We start from the raw sequence: 23,681 nt of genomic DNA, 5'->3' as shown, positions 1-23,681 counted from the left end.
AATTGAGACCCTTCCTGTCCTTAAAAATAACATCTACTCTTTTTTTGATTAATAAAAGTACTCTGACTTATCGTGGAGAATTTGGAAAAAGCCACCATCCAGAAATAACCACTACTTACATTTTGGTGTATTTCCTTCATATATACATACATGCATACATATATGTATATATAAGTATATGTATACATGCATACAGAAGCACAAACACACACACATATACACACATCCACATTCCTTTTAGTGTTTAACAGAAGAGTTAGTCTTTCATATTTAGAGGGAAAAGGAAGATCCCAGGCAGGTGGAAAAGAAAAATAACCCCAGGCTGCAGCCCAGGCAGGCTCTTCACCTGTGTCAGCTGTGGCAATGAGCTTTTGGAGCACATGGCTTAACTGGTTTGTAATGTCATGGACTTGAGGGCCAGGGGAAATATCCAAGCTATCCCTGCCTCCCAAACCACGTGGTGAATCCTTCTCAGAGAGCAACACGGGAAACATAGAGACACACCAAAATTCATAGATACACACAAACAGAAATTATACATGTAAAAAACATATTCAAACAAGTCTTTTCTGAGCCCTCTCTGTGAATGCCCCCTCTATTTCAATGCATTGCTGATAATACAGTGTATCACATTTAAACCTTGTTTTTAATGGGTCTCAGGGTTCAGCGCTGAGATGAAAACTAACCCATGGGAAACAATAGCAAACTGGAAGAAGATGCTTTCTCATACAGTGCTGATGGAAGGGATTCCAGAGAATCATTCTAATATAATTCTAATCATGATGAAGATGCATTCCAGCAACATTCTTCCTGAGGTCAGAAACATCTTTTAGGACAGCGAGATAAGTTTAGAGACACAGTGATGCAGTATGTGTTAGACTTATACTAATAAAGGTGATTATGATTTGAAGGATCATTATATTTTAGTGAAGATATAATCACACATATCTACCAGAAAATGTGAGAAGAGTAATCTGCAGACAGCAAGGGAGGGGCAGGACCATGGGGAAGGGGGCAGTTTATCAGGACGCTCTAGGTCCTAGAGAATGTTGCTGCGGTTTGGGAGACATGCTTCTTCTCTGGAAGCTCTCAGGGATAAACTTGATATATTACATAAAAGTCTAAAGGCAGGGTGAGAAAAATGCAGCCACTGTGATGATCCAGTGGAATGTTATTTCAGGAGGCGGTCAGAGAATGAAGGAGAGCTGAGATGGCTTAGAGACCAAGCTGTGGATGGGGATCGAGACCAGGAGCAGACCTGGGAGGCGGCATAAGAGTTTAGTTTCAGTTCTGTTGAGTAGACTACAGTGAGTCGTTCAAGAGCAGTTATGTCATAGACAATTGAAATTATGGTGCTGGATCCTAGGGTGAAAAGTAAGGGCATCTTTCAATTCATTGTTAAAGTGCAACTGTATGCAAAGTATAATATATATGCTTTGGCTGTTAAAGAATAACAGTTGACTGTGGGAGACCAATATTGGTGGCTCAGAGGTGGTAGCAGGGGATTAATGTGGAGAAATAGTGAGCATTTCCATGAAGGAGGCTTGAGTCAGGCTAGGAGTGAGTGGTGGGTAGGATGTGATTAGAAGTCAGTGGGCATCACGGGAAATGGAAGCAGCAGGAGCAGATCATGACAGGAGTGGAGGCAGCTGACTGCCACTGTTCACTATGCACCAGGTGCCGTAGTCAACAGTAAAGATGGAAGCATCGTTAAAATCGAGCCATGGGCATCAGGCAACTCACAGTGTAACATGGGAGAGAGACATACAGGTAACCAATTATTTGGTAAGTGCAATTAGGTTGCAACCTACAAATTGCCAATATGTGATCAACCATTTTGGATCCAATCCACAAAAATGGCAGTTTCACATGATTCAATCTAATCTAAGTGTATTTTAGTGTGTATAACAGATAAGGGTCTCTAAGGATCGTATATAGGGAGGAAAAATTATATAAATGTCTTTGGAGATGGGACTGTAGTTTATTCTAAGTATATGCTACAGAAGGCTTTTAACAGACAAGTGAGATGCTGAAAGAAATGTTTTAGGAAGATGAATTTGGTAGCAGTAGAAAAGATATAATGCAGGGGCAACATCCCAGAAAGCAGTGAGGGGCAGAATTTAGTAGGCTACTTAAAGAATTTAAATAAAGGGTAAGCAGGGCCTGACCAGGGTGATGTGATAGATATTTTGAGGGAATCATCCTTAGTGACTTGGCTGTGGACCGGCTGGCTATCAGGGGATATTGCCCAAAATGGATCGACAGATTAAACCTGGGTGTCTGGAAAATTCTGCTTCTGCCCCAAACAGGGAAGTCAAGCCAGGTTTGTTGGTTTGAGAGAAAAAAGAAAACTTTCTGATGCCGAGACTGAAGGAAGCTGACATCAAACTATAAAGACTAACTGACAGTGTTCTCTATGCCATCATTTGGTCTTGTGTTTGCTTGCTAGTCTCCTGGTTCCACAGGAGAACCGGGAGTTCAGAAGGCTGGGGACCAGGGGAACCGGGAGTTCAGAAGGTTGGGGACTGGCCTGTTTGGTGTCACTGCTGCGTCTCCAGTCTGCAATACTGCCGTGCACATAGTAGGTGTGCAAAAATGTGCTGAGTAAATAGTGACTATGAAACTGTCATTAGCAGTAGGTCACTTCAGAGATATCATCTTGGAATTTGTGTCATGGACATCAGAATGGAAGCAACAAAAAACTATTATTGAAGGTGGGGGAAGATCTAGAGAATGAAAAATCAAGAGAAGTTCCAATTCAGTGAGCATGAAGCAGCAAAGAGGTGTGAAATGGCAAAAGCAAAGGAGGTGCCTGACAATATGAGGGAGAGAAGAGATGCTGAATGTACCAGATGGAAGCGGGCACAACACATGAGACTCAGAACCTGTGGACAGGTTAACCTTACACTCACTCTGAGTTGAGAGAGAGAATGAGAACATATAGAGCGTTACACATAAAGGTGAAGATATGAGTAATTTGGTAACCATCATGCCAAACACAACTCTCATTATTCCTTAGGTGCTCCCAACAAAGGCCAAATTCCTTTGAATGGTGTCCAGTGTTTTCCATGATTTGACCCAACCAATCATTTCAGCCTTGTTTCCCACATCTCATCTCACAAAGTCCACACTTCATCAGGCATATTTACTGTGCACGTCCCAAACTTATCCTATATATTCCTTTCTCCCTTTTCCTGTTCTAAATGTTTGGTCCATTTAGAATGACATTCCTCCCCACTCCCAATACCAGTCCTGCCGAGATAAACTCTACCCACTTGGTAAAGTTTAAGGCTAACCTTTTCTAATCTTCCCAGACTAGGTAAGTTTGGTTTTATTTTTCATTTAAAAATATTTTGCTATTTTATTTTTAAGAAGTTTAATTATTTTTGTCTGTGCAGCACATGGGATCTTAGTTTCCCCATCCAGGATTCGAACCCACGCCTCCTGCATTGGAAGTGTAGCATTTTAACTACTGGACCACCCAGGAAGTCCTCCAATTTTCTTCATAATATCTGTTCTGTATTTCTAGATCTCTTTCTTACCCATAATGCCCAACACATTACCTTGTGTTTATTGGGTCTTCATTCATTGATTTAATAAATAGTGACAGAGTCCCTTCTGTGAATCAGTATTTTGTTGGATTTGGTGATGCAGTAGGGATATAAAACAGATATGTCTCAAAAAAAAAAAAAAAACAAAACCAGATATGTCTCTGTCCTCTTGGACCTAACATCTGGTGGAGGAAGCAACTGAGTAACCAAACAAACGCTGAGATAGTCAATAATAGTGATAGGTTCTAAGAAATGACAATACAGAATACTGTGAGAGATGTGACTTGGGGAGAGGAGTTAGTCAGAGGGTCAGAACGGGCTAAGAAGAGAGAGCAAACGGGGCAGACTGTGGCATGAGAGGACTAAGAATTTTCTAGGCAGAAGGAACAAAGGGCCTGAGATGGCAAGAAACCTGACACATTCCTGGAAGGCCAGGAAGATTACGGGGCAGGAAACAAGAGGAAAAGTGGCTGCAGTGAGGAGAAGAGGGCCGAGGTCCAGGTCATGCAGCCCTCATAGGGCATGCTGAGGATTTTGGTATTCATCCTAAGAGCAAACAGATGCTTTCAAAGGGGTTGAAGGCACAGATGTGAAGAGCTTACACTTTAAGATCACACTGGCCTCAGAATGGAGAAGAGATTAGAGGAAGGTCAGAGTGAATGCCTGGGCACCAATTAGGAGGCTTCTTTTTTTTCTTTTAAAGTTTACTGAGTGTTTAATATAGCTCTAATGTTATGCTTGAAATTGTTTAAGTTAGTTAAGTCGCTTGCTCAGTCGTGTCCGACTCTTTGCGACCCCATGGACTGCAGCCTACCAGGCTCCTCTGTCCATGGGATTTTCCAGGCAAGAATACTGGAGTAGGGTGCCATTTCCTTCTCCATAGGAGGCTTCTTTCATAGGCCACGTGTGATAGTCCCGTAGTGTGGACTAGAGTGGATTATACAGACCATCAATAAATGCCAAAAGAAGGCAGAAGCAGTCTTTCGGAGTCAATAACTAGGATTGAGAAAAGTTGAGTTTCACCTTTACAAATCTCTCCACTAATGTAAATCACAGTCAACAGCACTTCAGCTCTCCAGACCCCTTGGGAAATGTGCCTTCCGGATAATAAAGTGTTCTCGATGACAAAAGGTAAAGAGCAACACCAACTTTTTCTTCCCGTTTAAATCTTTTTATAAATAGCTTTACATCTCTGACTTCTTAAAAAGAAAAATAAACTGAACATAATTTCCCCTTCTGCTGACAATTCCAACAGAGTAATAGTTACGGCATAGGACAAAATATGAAGGCTGTCCTAAGACATGCCAGGTTATAGACCTTCAGTAAAAGGACCCGGCGGCTGGAGTTTGCTTCCTCTGCCAGCTTTTGCTTTCATAGCTTCTCTGCTTCCTCTTCTGCTATCGTAGCTCAGCTTTTGCGGCTACTGGTGTCTACATATAAGTAACTTTCTCTTATGGGCTAAGTTTCTAGATGAAAATGGTAAGAATTACATATAAAATTAGGATTTGAGAGGATCTCCTCTGAGCATAGATGCTTAGTTTTGCTATGTAAAGATTTCCTACCTGGGTCTTAGATCTGTTTGTCGAACAAGTGAGTTCCAAATCCAATGGAGGTATCATCTGTTTTCCTAATACACTTCATTGCTTTAACTGTATTGCCTGTTACATAATATATAAAGTGCAACAGATATATTTTAAAATGTCAAAGTCTTTGTTCTTTTTCTTTTAGTAAAACAGAGGTAAACTTAGGGATTGACAAAAGCCCACATTATGTATAAAGTTTCCATATTGGTATTCTCCACTATTCTGTGGAGAATAAAAAGATGAACTCTATTTTAAAGGACTAAATGTAAGAAATGTCTCATTATATCCCATCATATGAGCCTTTAACTTACAAATGTGTTGCCTTCAAAATGTCAAATTAGATTTAGATGCTTTTTAAGACACGATAGAATGAAAAGACTATCCACAGAGTGAAAGCAGATATTTACAACATGTATAACCAACAAAGGATTAATATCTAGACTATATAAAGAAGGCCCAAAACTACATAAGAAAAAAACAAACAAACAGGCAGCTCCCTAAAAAACTAGGCATCATGCCCCTGTGATGAACAGGGGCATTGCAAAGGAGAAAATCTAAAGGCCCACTAAGATATGGAAAGATCTTCAACTTCATTAATAATTAGGGGACTGCAGACTAAAACCATACGCAAACATTACTACATACCCACCAGATCTGGCTCTCTCAAGTATACATGATGATGCGGAGCAGCAGAAATTCTCACATATACTTATAGGTAGGAGTGGAAAGCTGGTATCAGCAGTTAATAGTAACGAGGAAGATACATGTACACACTATCGCCTAGCCATTTCTTTCTCTTTTTTCACTTAGTAATTTCATTCCTAGCTTTATACCCTAGAGAAACTCAAGTACATGCCTTCTACAAGGATACACATACAAGGGCATTCATAGCAGCATTGTTCATAATAGTCCCAAACATCCCATGTGCAAAATGGATAAATAAGTTGTGGTATATTCATACAATGGAATACTATACAACAATGAAAATGAATGAACAGCTACACATGTTAGAAAGGAGGAATTCCATAAAAATAAGTGTTGAGCAAGAGAGGACACACACACACAGAGAATGAGTCTAGCCATATAAAACTTTACAACAGTCACCCTGAAATAATAGTCTTTAGGTATACATACAGAGAAGGTACAATAATAAAGAAAATCAGGGCATTATTATTATGAGTGTCAGAAGAATGGTCACCTCTAGGGAAGAGGACAAGGCTGAGACCAGAGAGGGGCACGCATGGCACATATGGAAACCCGGCCATGTCTTGCTCTCATGAGCTGCATGGTTATTACGTGTATGTCCACTTTATAATTACCTATTCAAATGCTTAGTAATTTTTATGCATTTTTAGTATACCTATTTTACATTAGTAAATTTAAGAAAAAGTTTAATGTTGACCAGAAGTATCTGATTAGGTATGCATTTTATCCATAGATATATAGATAGATAGTGAAGCCGCTCAGTCGTGTCCGGCTCTTTGCAACCCCATGGACAGTAGCCAACCAGGCTCCTCCATCCATGGGATTTTCCAGGCAAGAATACTGGAGTGGATTGCCATTTCCTTCTCCAGGGATCTTCCCAACTCAGGGATTGAACATAGTAACCGCTAATCAGACAAGTCTGTAAGTCTCATTCGGTTAATTATTCTAGAGTTAAAAGTCCAATACTGCGCATTTCAATAAAAATAACAGAAAATAAGACAGTTGCAATATTATCAGTTAAACAAAATATATATGAGAGAAATATTAAATAAGGATTATTTTAAAGTATCTAATATCAGATTGGAAAAGATAAAAAATATTGAAGATACATTAGGTGGCAAGACTGGAGAAACTGACACCCATACTCAGCTGGAGAGAGTATAGATTGGTCCAACTCCTATACGGGGTGATCTAACAACATCTATCAAAACTTTTAAACACATGTTCTACTTCTATTACACCGGTAATAAACTCATAACTTACAAGCGTGAAAAACTACATTTGTATAAGGATTACAGCCCTGTTTGTAGTGGTAAAAGACTGGAACATCCCAGGCACCCATCAATAGAAGACTGGTTAAATAAATTATGGTCCTCTTAAGTAATGGAATACTGTGTAGCCATAAAAAAGAATGACCCAGCTCTATACATCCTGCTATGAAATTACCCAGATTTGTTACAAGGAAAAAAGTATAAAATAGTACTTATTGTTTGTTTACTTGTTTAGACATTTTCTAAAAAGAATAAATGTGAGCTTTTATATTTTAAAATAATATTCCAGGAAAAACCCCCTAAATTTTAAATGTGTATGTACTACTGCTTCAAAAGTTCCTTTAAAAAATTTTGAGTACATCTGCTTAAGGAAAAACAGATTTAGATTATAATGAGGAAGTATAAGAAACTTTTGGAAAAAATTCTGAGGGAACTTTTTAATAGTTCCCATCAGAACTAACAGGTCATTAAAAAAAAGCCTAATTCCACATCAAAACAAAATACTTCTTTTGATACAGATGTATCAGTTGCATTGCTCTTTTACAATCTGTCCATGATTAGAATAATTATTCTAGAGTTAAAACTGATACAAAAGAGGAGAAATAGAAGGAAGATAAAACTTCAAGGTCAAGTTCAAATTTCACTTCTGGTGTAAAAGCCATCCCTGGTTCCTGGGCTGTTGTTCACAGTGCCTATACTTCTGTTAAAAAAAAATGTAGCATATTGTGTGGTAAGTATATATCTCACCTAACATTCATTGTCCTAGTTTCTCTGACACTAAGCACAAAAATTGGAACCAAAGAAGTGCTAAGTACAACTGTGTCCTTCCATAAATACAAATAACATGTATATAGCCACTGTACATGGCATCATACATAAGACACTTGTGGGTGTGAACTCAGGAAACTCTGGGACAAGGACAGAGGTTGTTCTTATATATCCTGAATCTCTATGGTAAATGGTCATCAGTGAACACTCAATAAAATTCTGTTGAATAAAATTCAGTGTACCTAAATATTTGTACCATTTTTGTCTCTAGCTAATTTCATGCTTCTCTGTTAACAGATTTTCCTGCTTGATCAGGAGTTAATGGTAGTGCCTACTTCAGTCAGTTCAGTTCAGTTGTTCAGTCGTGTCCGACTCTTTGAGACCCCATGGACTGAAGCAAGCCAAGCTACTTATTTGCCTCCTAAATGCATAACCAATCCAGTGGTTTGGACTTTGTATGTCCCCATTAGAAGTACTGTTTTAAATTTAATGTTAGAAAATATATGCCTAAAATATTTTTCTTTGAGCAGTTTTCAATACATTTTCATGGGTTCAATAAAGGTGCTTAATATCTTGTGTGTAAAGAGGCATAGAAACGGTGACTTCTTGTTCTGGGGGGTTGCAGGGTGAAGTGGGATGGGGAGATGAGTTAGACTCTGTATTACAGATTTCAGATTCTACAATTTGAAATAAGTTCCTTGAATAAACTCTTCCCCACTTCTCATCCCCTCATATCCTTCCTCATTATCACCGTCATCACCTGTTATTATAACAGTTTTCCCTTTTTTTAAAAAAATAACAATTTTCCTTTGATATTCTTGTTTCATGAGATAGAAGTAATGTTTGGGGGCTATGTGACTACTTCCTGATCTCTTCTCTTGGTCTGGAATGTCTACCTGCCAGGAAGGCAACCTTCCCTAACTGAAACTCTACTGACTGAAACTACAGCTCAAAGGTGATAGTGGTGGAAATTCTAACATTCTGGTTTGAAATCATTATGAATCAAGAAGTTAAAAACTGGGGGACTACCTTCAAGAACTCCCATGTTATCTTTTTAAAAGATTTGCTGAATTCTTTTAAAATAAAAGCTGCAATAGTGTCAATCGCAGATACACACACACAAAATAGATGTAAGTTGCAGTGCATTCCAAGTATCTCCAATTTGAGTATATTTAGGTTCACATCAACACAAAGAGAAAGGTTTAAGCAGGCCACCTAGGTGCTTTGTCTGTTTTGTTCACTGCCATAACCTCTTCGTCTAGAACAGCACCTACCAAACAGTAGGAGCTCGATAAATGCTTGATAAGTTAATCAATGAGATTAACAGCACGCATCAAGGTAATGAAGAAAAGAAAAGGTAGTGAACATTTAACATCCTCTAGTGCTCACCAAGTCAGACCATATGTAAGTGACTAACAGCAGAGTCTTGAATGAAACGTTCTAAATCCCATTCCTGTAACTGAAAGGAAACCAGCTAGCAGAAGACAGGAAAACACAGGGCCCGTTTTTTTCTTCATGAACGTCAGAGTGGAGTACAACCCCTTGCATATGACACAGAGAGCAATGCATATGGGGGCACTCAGTAAACACTCCGTAACCAGCATCAGCAGGGCCATGCAGATTTAGAACTGCTCTTCTGAACTTTGCTGCAATTTGCAGCTTCAAGGAGAACCAATTAGAGCATTAATGATGATAATAATAATAATGATTGGAGATGAGCATTCTGAACTTAGAAAACTCAACTCTAATACGGGGAGGCTGAAAACTTGACTATCAACTCTGAACAAGGCAGTGACTAGTCCAACGCAACCAGGGCCAGATCCGAGTGGCATATGGCAACAGAAGATCAGAAAGACTGATTAGGAGAAGGAAGGGTCTGGTGGAAACCAGGGAGCGGACACATGGAATGGGTCTAGTCTTCTCTCAATAGGAAGAGCTATCAGGGCAGAAGTAGGCTGCGCCTCTCAGCAGGCATTTGCTATTTGTTGCCCTGGGCCAAAGTTCCATCCTTGGGGTTTTTCCCCTAGTGGCAGGCCACCACAGAGGACAGGCAATCTTGTTTCTCTTGACAAGGCTCTGCTTTCTGGCAGTAGTATCATATCATCTCACCCCAATGCCACAGAAGCGTAGATCTTCCCATGGCCATCCTGTGTCCACTATATCCCACTAGTCATGACAGATAGGTGGGCAGTAGCCATGAGCAGTAAGGCAGTGAAGCTAAGCTTCCAGGAAGGTAAAACCCACACAAGCATTTTCAATCTAGAGTCAAGATCACAAAAAAGGGTAATATTCATCCACTTATCTACCAAGACTTCCATGTTACGGGAGAAAACATGTCATATTTGACAGCACAGCACAAATAGGGAAAGGAAGCTCAGCTAAAGCGCAACCACCACCTCAAAGCCTCGTTCACCCACCCCATCCACTCTCACCTCACTGCTTTGGCTCTGGATGTTCATATCTTGAAATTTCTAAGTTCACTCTCTCCCCTCTCAGGAGAGCTTGCCTCCAGATACCAGAACTACTGCCATCATCCCCTAGTCATCCAGGAGCACACCATTTTAAGGACAATATTTCCCAAAGCCTGTTTCCCTCTCACCAGTAGCTTTGAGAAGGTAGATTCACTCATCTTGTTCTGCACTAAAAGAACTTTTTAACTCAGAAGGATAAAGGGCGAATGATATGCCAAGAGGTCTGTGCAGAACAATCGAGTAAAACCCTCGCCCTGAGAGCTGCCACTTCTCTCTGCCTCCAGCCTCCAAGCTGGCCCTGCCCTCGACCTGTGCCATCTCCCAGTCTTGTGTCCCTTCTCCCCAGTGTGTCCGACGAGCAGTGTACTCACTTGAGGCTTGTTTGCCTTGGACTGTTGCCAGCTAATCCACTTGAACATCTTGGCTTGATCTCAGATTTGCGTTCTGCTTCCACCAAACTTTTTACAAATAGAATTTAAGTTTGTGGTGGGTGGCAGCAGGGTTGAACTTGTTCTGAAGACTCACGCTCCCATACCGCTTGGAGGCAGGGATCGGCCTCACCACAGTGCTTACTGCCCAAGCTCTCAGAATCCGACAGGGAATTTGCCTACAGTGGCTTGAAGACTCTGGGGCAGACTCGCACTCCCACCAAGGCCACTACGTGAGTCACAAGTACTTAGTATCAAACAGTCTGTGGTAGGCATTAACACTTGATAAGTTATCTTTCTCCTTTGCAGTCTGGAGACAACTTAAAGAACCACTTTGTAATTTACTTTGGGTTGCTGTAGATTTGCTGGGACTGGGCAGGGAGGTATAGAGGCAGCTGGAAAAGAAGCCAGTAACAATAGTGTTTGTTTTTGCTACAAAGTTTTAGAAGCTGAACTATCAGTAACTACAAAAGTACTATGCTTTTGATTCCATTTAACAGGCAGGAGAGTGACCTGGGCTTGAATCTGAGGCCTACCATGAACTGGCTTTGTGATTCTGTGCAAAGCACCTTCTTCCCTTTAAACAGGATGGAAACAGAGGGCAAGAGGATATCTCAGGCTCCATTCTTCCCTGAGTGTCTGTTTTCAAACTCCAGATTTACCTGGAGTCATATCTGGCCTCTGGCCAGCCCTATAGCTATCGCACAGAGATCTGACCTACTGACAAATCACCTTTTGCAGTCTCCTTACTTCTGGATCATATATTTGCACAATACCACCACTGGAAACCAAGAAACTTGTGGCCTCAGTGCTCGGTGATCTGCCTGTGTACTGCAAACTGCTTCTCAGCCATGGTGGGTTATGAAGATTATTTGCTTTCTAGATGATCGGTAACATTTACGAAGTCTAAGTATAGGTTTCAGATGTATCCACCTCAAAGGAGGAGTACAACTGTAAATTTTTTAAAGGTATTTATTTAAGAGTTAGAAAATGCTCTGTTACTAGATGGGAGGCAACACAAACCTCTCCCTCTAAAGAAACAATTTAGGGCCCTGAGATAAAGGGCAGAGTAACGAAGTGGTGAGGACTCTCCTGGAGACCCATTACATTTTTTCTTTCTAGCTTTTAGCATTGTGCATTTAATAGGCTAGACCTCCAGAAGGTGGGTCACCTGCTCAGGCCCCAGGGCTAAATGTCACAGGTTGTCACAGACTCATTCTGGAGACTCAAACTTGGGTGGACCATCTTGATGGTTTTCATTTTTGTTTTGTTTCTTCAGTTCAGTTCAGTTCAGTTCAGTCGCTCAGTCATGTCCGACTCTTTGCGACCCCATGAATCTCAGCACACCAGGCCTCCCTGTCCATCACCATCTCCCGGAGTTCACTCAGACTCACGTCCACCGAGTCAGTGATGCCATCCAGCCATCTCATCCTCGATCGTCCCCTTCTCCTCCTGCCCCCAAATCCCTCCCAGCATCAGAGTCTTCTCCAATGAGTCAACTCTTTGCATGAGGTGGCCAAAGTACTGGAGCTTCAGCTTTAGCATCACTCCTTCCAAAGAAGTCCCAGGGTTGATCTCCTTCAGAATGGACTGGTTGGATCTCCTTGCCATCCAAGGGACTCTCAAGAGTCTTCTCCAACACCACAGTTCAAAAGCATCAATTCTTCGGCACTCAGCCTTCTTCACAGTCCAACTCTCACATCCATACACGACCACTGGAAAAACCATAGCCTTGACTAGACGGACCTTAGTCGGCAAAGTAATGTCTCTGCTTTTGAATATACTATCTAGGTTGGTCATAACTTTTCTCCCAAGGAATAAGCATCTTTTAATTTCATGGCTGCAGTAACCATCTGCAGTGATCTTGGAGCCCCAAAAAAACAAAGTCTGACACTGTTTCTACTGTTTCCCCATCTATTTCCCATGAAGTGATGGGACCAGATGCCATGATCTTCGTTTTCTGAATGTTGAGCTTTAAGCCAACTTTTACACTCTCCTCTTTCACTTTCATCTAATGATGATCAATAACTTTATTTTTGTATTTTTATTATTTCATACATTTATTTTTTAAGATCAAGTACTTCCTTACGTATGCACTGAGCTGTCCATTAAATTCTTTTGAATACATTTTTAGTAGGCCTGTATTACACTGTCTTATTTAGATATATCTGAAAGAAAATCAAACAAAACCAACCAACCAACCAACCAAAAAAACATATGAAACAAAAACTCTGGTCTTTCTCCAACTAGAAAATGTACCAGTGGCCTCTCTGTGTCCTCTCAAATACCAATTCTCTCTCTCTTTCTCATATGTTATAATGTATTTTATAATATCTCTATTAGCTATTGCTTTGGGTTATTTACACCTTCTTTATTAACACAGATAAAGGAGTTTTAAAAAGCATGTCTTCTTTTATAATTTTATTTAATTTAATATAACTAAAAGAGTAGCCACAAAATACAATCATTCACCCAAATATATCATAAAATTGTGTATACTATACACACAAAAAAAATCTAGGGCTATGGCTCATAACACATTATTCCCTTTATAACAAGTTATATCCTGCCAGTGTATTGCATCATCCTGATTTTTTTTTAAAATAATTTGCTAAGTGAAAAATATTACAATGTGTGAACTGATAGACTTTTTATCAGTCTTGACACTGATGAGTCTCCACATTTCCAGATATTTGGTTTTTATCCTTAGTGGGAAAAGCCAGTAATCTGTAGGCCCTTAAAACTCCAGTCACCTACAGTCACCTGGACAGTCTCCTCTGCTTCACACCCTCTTTTGTACAGGATCTTGGCTAGTCCTTGAAAATCCCAGGAAGCTGAGATCATTGCTTTCACTGTACAGACTTGGAGATGGAGGCATGGAATGATTGAGTGACCCATTCAAGGTCCTGCCACTGTAAGCAATCAGGGACTGAATGCATGCCTGATTCCCCAAGCCATCCTCATCCTCTGTGCAGCTGATGCCTTTGCAGCCCACTCAGACTCTCTTTCCTGCTGGGGTGCCATGCCCCACGTCTTTGCATGTTGGCTGCTAACAGCTCACAGCTGCCACAAAGACCAGCCCTCTGCCTCAAGGTAGGGCAGATTTTGGGTGCCATTCACACTCCAGCTCCAGGAAGGATCAGGCTGAGCTGGACTCCAGCTGAGGCCACGTGCACATTTGTCTTAGCTCCTTCCACAATGGGCCCTGCTTCCTGCCCCTTTCCTTGAAGGGACACCAATAAATCCCATGTACAGGAATCCCGGTCTCAGACTTTGCTTCTAGGGAACTGGAACCAGTAAGCTCTCTTTCCTCCCAAGAAGCCCTATATCCAGCCTTATTCTCTGGAGAATTTTTCTACTTAGGAGCCCATTTATTTATTTTTTAAGATATTACTTCATTTTATTTGGCTGGGATCTTTCTTTAGTTGTGGCATGGGAACTCTCAGTTGCGGCATGTGGGAGCTTCTTCTGCAACCAGGGATCGAACCTTGGCCCCCTCCATTTTAAGAGCACAGAATCTTAGCCACTGGGCCACCAGGGATGTTTCCCTATGAGCCCATTTAAATGGAGAATCCATTTTTCTGTCCCCCTGTCAACAATAATCCCTGCAAGGAAACTAACTTCTTACATTTAAGGCAAGTTCTTCCAATTGCAACATTAGTCCACTTTTTCTTACAGGAAAAACCTAGGAGCCTTTTTTAAAATCTCTTGTTAGTAGCAGAAGACTAGAATGCCATCCTTTCTCTTTCTGGTTATTTACCTTTCCTCCCTATATAGGAAAGCAAGCCAAAGGAGTGCTTGCTTCATTCATTGCTGCCCTCTCAGCGTGGAGATCCGCACCTGCTATGCAGCAGAGCGTGAGCGGAGAGCACAGCAGAGCATAACAGAGCATGAGTGAAGAGAGATGAAATAGGCCAGTGCACGGGCTGGGCCCTCCCCAGTATACCAACATGGGGGCTAGACCCTCTCTGACTACAGCCCTTGCACCTAGCGGCCTGTTCTGTGCTCCCAGAGTACATGTGTCAGGATCACCAGGGTCTGATAAACCAGGTGAGGCTCTTTAGTAAAGAAGTTCTTTCCCAGAAGGCTTCTGTAGCCAGGCTGCCCTGCTCCTTGTTAGTGGTATTGCATTACCACAGTGAGTGACCTTGTAGGAATCCTTTGTCCCCTTAGTCAGGCCCTTGCCATCTCTAAACAGAACATTTCCTCCCAAATAGCAGAACAGAGTTTTGGTCATAACTCATTACACTGCTTTGACAGTTGAGAATTTAAACACTTTTGAGTTGTATTCTGAAATTGCCGGGCTTCTCTAGGCATTTCCCTGTCTCCCTTCAGCACATTGTCATTATCAGCCCACCTTGTAACTTAGATCACATTTGCTTGTTTTTGAAATCCCTCATTCAAGTCACAGTCAGCCCCAGGATGTTTCAGCAGTATTCTTCTGTTATAATTTTTGCAGAGAATAGCACTTGCAGCTCAATTTCCTGTTTCCAGCCAGCCTGAACATGTCTAGAAATTCACAGCGCATTTTGGATGGAGAGTACCCTTCCTAGGAGGGGTTTGTAATGTTCAATTCAATAAGCACTTATTGAGCATCTCTGGCATGCCTAGTCTAAACAACATATACATGCATAGAGACTGTCACTGCCCAGCTGGCTACTTCTGTACCATTAGTTGGTAATTATTTGGCAGATACCCATCTTGTTCACTGACAAGACACTTCTTCACTACTACCTTATTACTCAGCGTTGCTTGACTAGAATTCTATGATTCTGGATTTCTCTGAAATATGGTTGCCAACCTCCATCACCTAATACATGTATCAGCAAAAGGGTCTTGTAGTCATGTCCAGAGTAGCATGAGCATATTCTGGACAGAATTGGAAGGGGCTTAGACCCAGAGCTCTATGGACGAAGTAAGGACATCCATTTGCCTTCAGGGAAATGACACTTTTACACAGGACAAGGATAAAGTAGAACCTAATTATGCAGACCCATTTGAGAGCTGAACAAAAACAACTTTGGGGAGAGCTATTCATGTCATTTACGGAGGCACCCATGTTAGCTCTGTCAGAATTTTATGCAGAGTTAAGAATACTAGAGTGATTCCTCATCAAGGGAGGACATACCACAAGCAATTCCAGCTTCTCTGTTATAGAGGGAATGGGGACATTCCCTTTCCTAAAAGAAGAGTCAGACAAGGATAGACCCAAGTTTCAAAACCCGAGTGGGAAATGAGGAAGGGCCAGGTGTCAGGCTCTTGCTGGTCTTCTGTTCTCAATCTTGTCTTTATAGTCAGAATGTGGGTGAAGTCACAAAAAGTATGTTTAGCCAATAATGCTGGGGAACGCATCTGATACACTGGTCAGAATAATTCTATATTCAAAACATGCTGGAATATGGATGGAATTAAACAAGAGAACATCTAATAGATATTAAATGGTCCAACACTCAGGTTACTAAGTCACCTGCCCAACTAAGAGAGGGCCACAAAAACAGGCAAGGAGATTCCATGAGTCAGCACTGTACACCCAACTATACAGGGTAAAACATCTTAGGGAGGAGAGCAGGCATAATCGCTCTAGAACAAGAAGCTGAATTTGCATCGGTTAGTTCACACCTAATGTACTATGTCACTCTGGAGGCCCCATTTTATATAGATCATTATATACTAGAGTAAATCCGAGGAAGGCAACCAGGATAAGGAAAGATCTGAAAATGTGTTAATACAAAGAATAGCTGGAGAAACTGAGAACTTCTAAAAAAGAAGATTAATAGAAAAGACAAGTCAACTGTCTTTAAATAAAGCCTTAGGGGTTACCACTGGCCAAAGGTGATACAATTTGAGGGTTAAAATGAAATACCTGAGAATAATGGATTATAACCCATTAGATAACAAAATAAGCCAAGAGCCAATGCTAACAGCAAATAGCTACATTTTAGATTCTAAGGCCTAGCAAATGGAAAGTGCAATAACGTTGTTCTATTTATAGACAAGCAAACTGAAGCTATGTCCCTTTAGGTCTAATATGGAAAAAACTTTTTGACATTTAATGAACCACGGACCTGGAGGGCAGAACTCTATTCAAGAACTTCCAAAGAGTTTTAATATGCTAAATAATCAAGTACTCTTATTCACAGTATCTGGATTTCTATTTCCTTTCTAATAAAGAGAGAAAGTTAACCTTTACTGAGTGTCTAATCGGTAACAACTAAATATATTTTACTTAACCTTCCCAAAGACTCAGTGAGATGGGCATTATCTTTGTTTTATAGATTGGGAGATTAAGGTGCAATGACTCATGCAACGTGACTCAAAGGGCAAGTGCCAGAGCTGGAATTGGAAACCAGGTGTGTCCAAACTCCTTCCACCCTACCCAACACACAAAGGACACATAAAGTGATTGCAGAGGTGTCTTAGGGTCCCACAGTTCCTAGAGGCCATCCGTCCTGGCCCTTTGATGGTTCTGTTTACCATCTATCCAGCCCACAGCTCTACTATTCTCATTCCTCTGGATTAGAAGAAAAAGACTGGGACTTTTCTAGAAACTCACCGTTAAAATAACCCTGATCTCTGTGAGGTATCTCTGCCCCGTCCCTTCCCCACAGTCACCTTGTCTGCCCTCCTGCTGAATATGACTCAGCCTACCTGAATTAGCCCGTTTTCTCTTTCTCTTCTTAAGAGTCTATTCAGCTGACTCCTTGGAAACCAATGAAGACTAGTTTCCAGGTCTTGTGGTATAGTTAGGGGGAAAATTTAACACTGTTGATAACATCTGTAAATTCAAAGATACCAATAAATAGTTTCTCTGATGAAAGGCAGTGCAGGTCAAGGGGACACATGGCTGTCCCCTTCTCACTGCTTAGTGTTAGAAGAGTAAGAACATTCTAATTATGGTGCATGGTCGCAGACAGGCCTTCCCCTTATTTAACTGTTTCTAAGTGATTTTCCAGGTTTCATGTTGGAACACAGAATCTCTCTTCATCTTCCAACCTACTGCTCATATTTCCCAAAGGCTGAGAAGGCAGTTGGGAATTGACCAGTCCTCCAGGTGATCAAAGCTTTTTGCTTGTAGTAAGGAAACTTCCAGGTTTCTTTAGCATATTTATAAATACACTATTTGTATGTTTGGCTGCTTTCAGACCACCTGTTTTAGCTTCTGCTTAATTCTAGAGTTCCCCGCCTGCTCTGTTCATTCCCCAAGTACTTCCTGAGCATCCCTGTGTGCTATGTGCTGAAGGGACAGCCGTGAAACAGACAGACATAACCCCTGCCCTCATCAGGGCTTAAGAGCCTGGCTATAGAGACATACATGAAACGAAAATTACACAAATAAGGATTCACACTCAACAAAGAGTCCACATGTCTCTACAGTATCCAGAACAGAGCTTGGCACATGGTGGGTGCTTTTTCATGAGAATGTGACTGAAGTTTTGCGAAATGTGCAGAAGGACCTACTAGCTGAGTTCATCTTAGCACTGGGAGCTCAAAGCTTTGACTTGGAGAGTGAGGGGAAAATATGACAGTGAATCAGGGAGACATGGGTTCTTGTTTCTGCTTTTCTACTCGCTGCTAGGGTTTTCTTATGTGAGTCACTCAGACTTCCTGGCATCAGTTTCCTCACTTGTGAATAACATGTAAGTACCAGGGTCCCTCATTAATAAAGGGCTGCTGTCAGAAGTGGTCTGCTAGACTACCCTGCAATCACCCTGCTAGAAGACAAGGAGAGGCTGGAGTGGAGGCTTCCTAAGACAACTGTCTCTGGCCGAGGTGTCTAACGGCCGTGGGGAAGACAAAGTAGCAGCCGGAAGGGAAGCATTCCCCGGACGACCAGCATGGAACTGATAGGCTGCTACGGCTGAACTTGGGAAACATGAGCTTCACTTACCACCCACTGACTGCTTAAAAAGAAACACTTTCATTCATAGGATACTCTAGGTTATATTTCTAAACAACCAATCAGAGGAGAAAGGAAGTACAGAAATAGTTTTCTTTGTATGTTTAACAAGTAGAAAAATCCAATTTTCCATCTACTCCGATAGTCAAAAATGAAAGCAGGATGTCAAATAGAATTAATTACCCTGCATGTCCTTGAACACTAGTCTAGAGAATGATTTTGCACCATGATCTTCAGAAGTTTCCAGTAAGAAAAAAATTTTTGGAAAAATCCTAATAAATGCAGATTATCTTGAAAAAAAAAAAAACAAAAAAACAAGTCCCTAACTTAGAAAACTAAAATGAAGTCAGGACACAGCATGTTGCCTGAGGCTGGAGGACTAAGGCCAAAATACTCAGTCTATAAACTAGGGTCAACTGACCTTTGAAAACCCCTACCTTTATTAATAAAATCCCTAGTATTCAGAAAAGGATCATGTCATAGTCTTCTGACCCTGAGGTAAACAGATGAGAGGAGGGTCAGAGACAGAACCTTCCCCTGCTCCTGATGCACAGTTCAGACTGCTGAACTCCTCCTGTGGCTTGAACAAACACTCCGAGTCTCTGCTACATTCTCCTTTCTTTGCCTCCTCATCAGAGCTCCTTTTACTCACTTGCTCCAAAATGTAAGAGCAAGAGACCAGGTTTTCTCCTGAGACAACTACATCCCTCCACATTGCTTCAAACATCACTTTCTGGTCCTCTGCCCCTCAGGAACTGAACCCCAGTACTCTGGCCAGAGAAGGGCATCATTTTCACCAGAGCGCCTTCGGACACGAGGCATCTCTGTGGCCATTTCCAAAGTCACTGGTCTTGGTCTAACTTTGGGATGAGCCAGTCACAGCCACTAAGGTCTCTGGAAACTATCCCAGTCTCAGCTTCCTGAGTTCCAGCCTCCCAGAAAGCACAGTCTAATAAGTGCCACTGGGGCATCTCAGGAGAGGAAACCCAGACTTGCTCTTTACTCTCACCAGTTCTGCTAAGCTTTGATGGCATGAGAGGGCTGGCTGGCCCCTCAATCTTCTGCCCCCTCAGACAAAATCTCCACGCTGTAGCATATCTCCTCCAGCCCTCCAGCTCTTTCCCCTCTGGCCACCACAAAGGCCACTGGCTACTGAGGTCAGGCTCCACTGTGGGAGACATTCCCCCGTGGGTGGCCCTCTAGGAGTGGTTAAGCCAGTAGGAAGTCTTGGGGAGGAAGGTTGGCTGTAGCATATCTCCTCCAGCCCTCCAGCTCTTTCCCCTCTGGCCACCACAAGGACCACTGGCTACCGAGGTCAGGCTCCACCGTGGGAGACATTCCTCCATTGGTGGCCCTCCAGGAGTAGTTCAGCCAAGTAGAAAGTCTTGGGGAGGAAGGTTGGGGCACTGGCCTACCTTGTCACTGTCCGCTGTGTTCTGGGAGGTCCTAGAGGCAATGGAGATGGTGTCTGGCTGGCTGCTCCCATCCCCCTGGCTGTCAACATCCTCCACTCCATCCCTGCAGGAAGAAGAGAAAAACAGCAGGGGTGGGGGTGGGGGGAACAACTGTGGGTTTAGAGCACACAAGGATTTTCAGCTGGTCTGGCAGAGCAGAGCCTTAGCACTTTTTAGCAGGGATTTGTCTAAAATTATCCCACTAAAGGAAGCAGTCCCATGTGATTTTCAATGATGTCATTTCTTGCGCTTAGCAAATACATAATCACTATGTTGATAACTGAACACAAAATGACTCTCTATAACTCTTCTGGCCCATGGTACAGAGGGGGCAGCTATTTATTTTCACTAGGAATGGGTCTATAATAGGCAGTAGGAAGAAGCACGTCCTGCTTAGCACCTGCTTAGTGCAATAGGAATAAACACATCCTCTCCAACTGTCTGGGTCATCTGCAACAATCCCAGAGTTCAGGGCATTCAAACAGATTTTGTGCATGCTATAACAGGATGGGGGTGGTTTATAGCTGGCTTATAAAGAGAACAGAACTGAGAAGAATTTTTTTGACCTGTGCTTCTCTTGCTGGGATATTTTTTCCAGGGAAGGTCCTTATGTTGGACCCTCAACTCCTGCGTCTGGAGGAAGAGTTTATTGCCTTCATTTTGGTGGGTCTTACTGATCGCATGCTTATTTCTGATGACTTCTTATTAACATAGAAAGCCAAGGCATCTTCTCAAAGATAAGAGGACAGTCACAGATTCCGCAGCAGCTCTGGAGCCAGCTGTGCTCCTGAGGGTCTGACAGGACAGTCTCCCAAGTGTACTCCTGGCCTTTGGACCCCCTCCTAGGCCCCTGGACCATACAGCTATTTCATTCACATGCTCCCTCAACTCTGCTGCTTTACAACTGGGTCCCAATCCCATACTGAACACAAAGGCTGGGCCAAGAGGGATTAGATGTCTGGCAACTGGTGAAAGCCAAAGGGTCAATGTCAGGAAAAACTGGAGGTGTGGGCCAAGGGTTGGATAAATCAGCACAGGAAATGACGGCACTTCCTATGGGGGTCTGTGTGAAAGTCATACCCCTGCTACTACTTTAGAAAAACATGGCCTTAGGGGAAATGAGAACTCACGCCCGAGAGTGTTACTCCATGGGCAACAGTCACTGAAGCTGTCTCACCAAAGTCTACACAATTACAGTCTACAGTGTGGGAGTACATGGACATGTGTGTGTGTGTGTGCATACATGTGATGCATATGTACATACACAGAGAGTGCTAATCATAAAAAGCTTCTCCCACTCAGAATGATTCTAAGTCAACTGTTTTCTCACCACCACTTGTGGGCTTGGGAAATGCCAACTTGTTTTAATAATATAAGCCACACGTTCGTAGGAAGGAAAATCTGCTGTAAAAAAAATTATGTGATGCGTTTCAAAACCAAAAATAAAGGACATTTAGATCATCTGTTATTTTAGATATCTGGAACACTGCTCCCCACCATTTGTAGATAGTTCCGAGCTGGCTGTACTTTCTGCTTCCTACTATTCTGGCCCATTGCAGTACCTTCTGGTCCACTCCAGATGAAGCTAGTTCTGGGGGAGGTGAGGAGCCTAGCCAGGAGGGTAGGTAGTGTTCCCCAAGCCAACCCATTCCTCTGTAAACTCTGTCCCCGTATATAGGGAGCCAAGCTAATGAAATAACACAATGCCTGGCTGTTCTCTGCAGAGTCCACCAAGGTTTCTCACTCTCTCGTCACCTGACAATGACCAAGGAAAGGCACGCGGCATTTCCAAGGTATGTCCATCCCATGTTCCAGAAATGCTCAAATTCTCCTGCTAGAGGAGAAAGGGGCTCTTTCCCTGGACAGCCTCGCCTGAACATCCTTTCCCATCAAGGTCCTGGACCTTCAGTTCCTTATAACAGTTTTTCATTCTCTCTTTTTTTATTGAAGTAAAGACTTGCTACAGAAGGATCTGTCTCTAGCACTAAACTAATTGTGCCCCTTACCCTGACACAGGTAACTGAAATCAAAATAACCCCTCCCCACCACAGTCATCGGAGAAGGCAATGGCACCCCACTCTAGTACTCTTGGCTGGAAAATCCCATGGATGGAGGAGCCTGGAAGGCTGCAGTCCACGGGGTCGCTGAGGGTCGGACACGACTGAGCAACTTCACTTTCACTTTTCACTTTCATGCATTGGAGAAGGAAATGGCAACCCACTCCAGTGTTCTTGCCTGGAGAACCCCAGGGACGCGGGAGCCTGGTGGGCTGCCGTCTCTGGGGTCACACAGAGTCGGACACAACTGAAGCGACTTAGCAGCAGCAGCCACAGTCATCACTGTTCTTTTAACACCTAGAAGGGGCCTTATCCTGGCCATGCGTGTTCTGGGGCTCCTGCCCCTGGAGGAGTCCCTCTCTACCTCAGCCACACCTTTCTTTCTACCACCTCTTTTGGCGGCTCCCTGGTTTGTGTATGCTGGCTGGTACCAAAGGGTCAACTAAACCTTCTGAATTTATTCCATTCATGAATAGAAGAGGAGAGGACAGCCTGTTATCGCCAACATCCATAACCTCCAGAACTCTGGTTTCAGTTTTTTTTTTTTTTTCAAGTTTTCCAAAACTGACATGAAGTTTTTCTATGCTTTCTTTTAAAGTGCCCTGCAAAGAGTCATTGAAGGTGACTGTCACAACGAGACTTGAGAAAGAAATACTTAAGCAGTCACCCACTGGTATAGGGAAAACTGGGATTCAGAAGGACCCAGAGAGATGAAGATATTACAAAAAAAAGTCATTTTCTGCCCAATCACAATGCTTGCCTCAAATGAAAGAAGGTGAGGGCTTGGCAGGGGTGGGGTGTAGAGTAAGAGCTGCAGTGACGCCATACCCCTGCCATCACAGTCCTTCGGCTGTCTAGCTGGTCCAGAGAGCCCTCCCCTCAGCCACCTCCCTCCCAAAGCCTTTCCCATTCACTTCACTCTAGTGCCCATCACAAGTCCTCTCTCCCTGATGCCTGCAGCATTTCCTGTCCCTACCGGTGGTCCTGGCTCTTCTTGCTTAATTATCCCATGTGTGAGACATGCCTGTCAGATGGTTCTTGAGGGAATGGACTCCCTTTTATATTCCTGGGGCACCCAACACAATCAGGTGCTCACTGAAGCTCTGCTGAGTATAATTGACAGTGATGGGTGAGGTGCTTAAGAGGTGGTGACTCCTCTTAGGTAGAATTCAGTGTGGTGTCACAGAGAGGGGTGCACCACCCCCACAGAAGCAAAGGTTCACCCCACCCCCACTCCCTGAGGCCTGTGGGGCTGTGCTAGGGGCAGAGACCCTGGTTACCTCTTACTATTGTTCCTCTGTTTGGCTGGTGTTTTGGGGAGCTGAATTGGCTCCTTCAAAGCTCCTTTCAGGTGAATGATCCTTTCTTGAATCACCTCTCGAATGTTCTTGATCCACTCCTGCTTGGTTTCTATGTTGGAGGCCTGGAGTGCCACAGGAAGAGACAGTAAGAACCTCATTCCCCTTCAGTCCACTGAAACAGTTCTCACCCCTTCT

At 42.7% G+C, this 23,681-nt stretch overlaps 1 protein-coding gene across 10 annotated transcripts in view; it reads right to left on the bottom strand.

Annotated features, from left to right (window-relative positions):
* KALRN (kalirin RhoGEF kinase) overlaps positions 1-23,681 on the bottom strand; it is a 695,559-nt gene that overhangs the window by 188,795 nt on the left and 483,083 nt on the right. For all 10 annotated transcript variants that reach the window (XM_069555992.1, XM_069555980.1, XM_069556000.1 and 7 more), the window contains exons 32-33: positions 23,466-23,608; positions 20,090-20,192 (exon numbers count right to left, since the gene is read on the bottom strand). In XM_069555992.1, the coding sequence (XP_069412093.1) occupies positions 20,090-20,192; positions 23,466-23,608 (246 nt within the window). The remainder of the gene's footprint in view (positions 1-20,089; positions 20,193-23,465; positions 23,609-23,681) is intronic.

The sequence above is a fragment of the Ovis canadensis genome, chromosome 1 (assembly GCF_042477335.2).
Source record: "Ovis canadensis isolate MfBH-ARS-UI-01 breed Bighorn chromosome 1, ARS-UI_OviCan_v2, whole genome shotgun sequence".
NCBI classification, from domain to species: Eukaryota; Metazoa; Chordata; class Mammalia; order Artiodactyla; family Bovidae; genus Ovis; species Ovis canadensis.
This window is presented reverse-complemented; position numbering and strand designations above follow the sequence as displayed.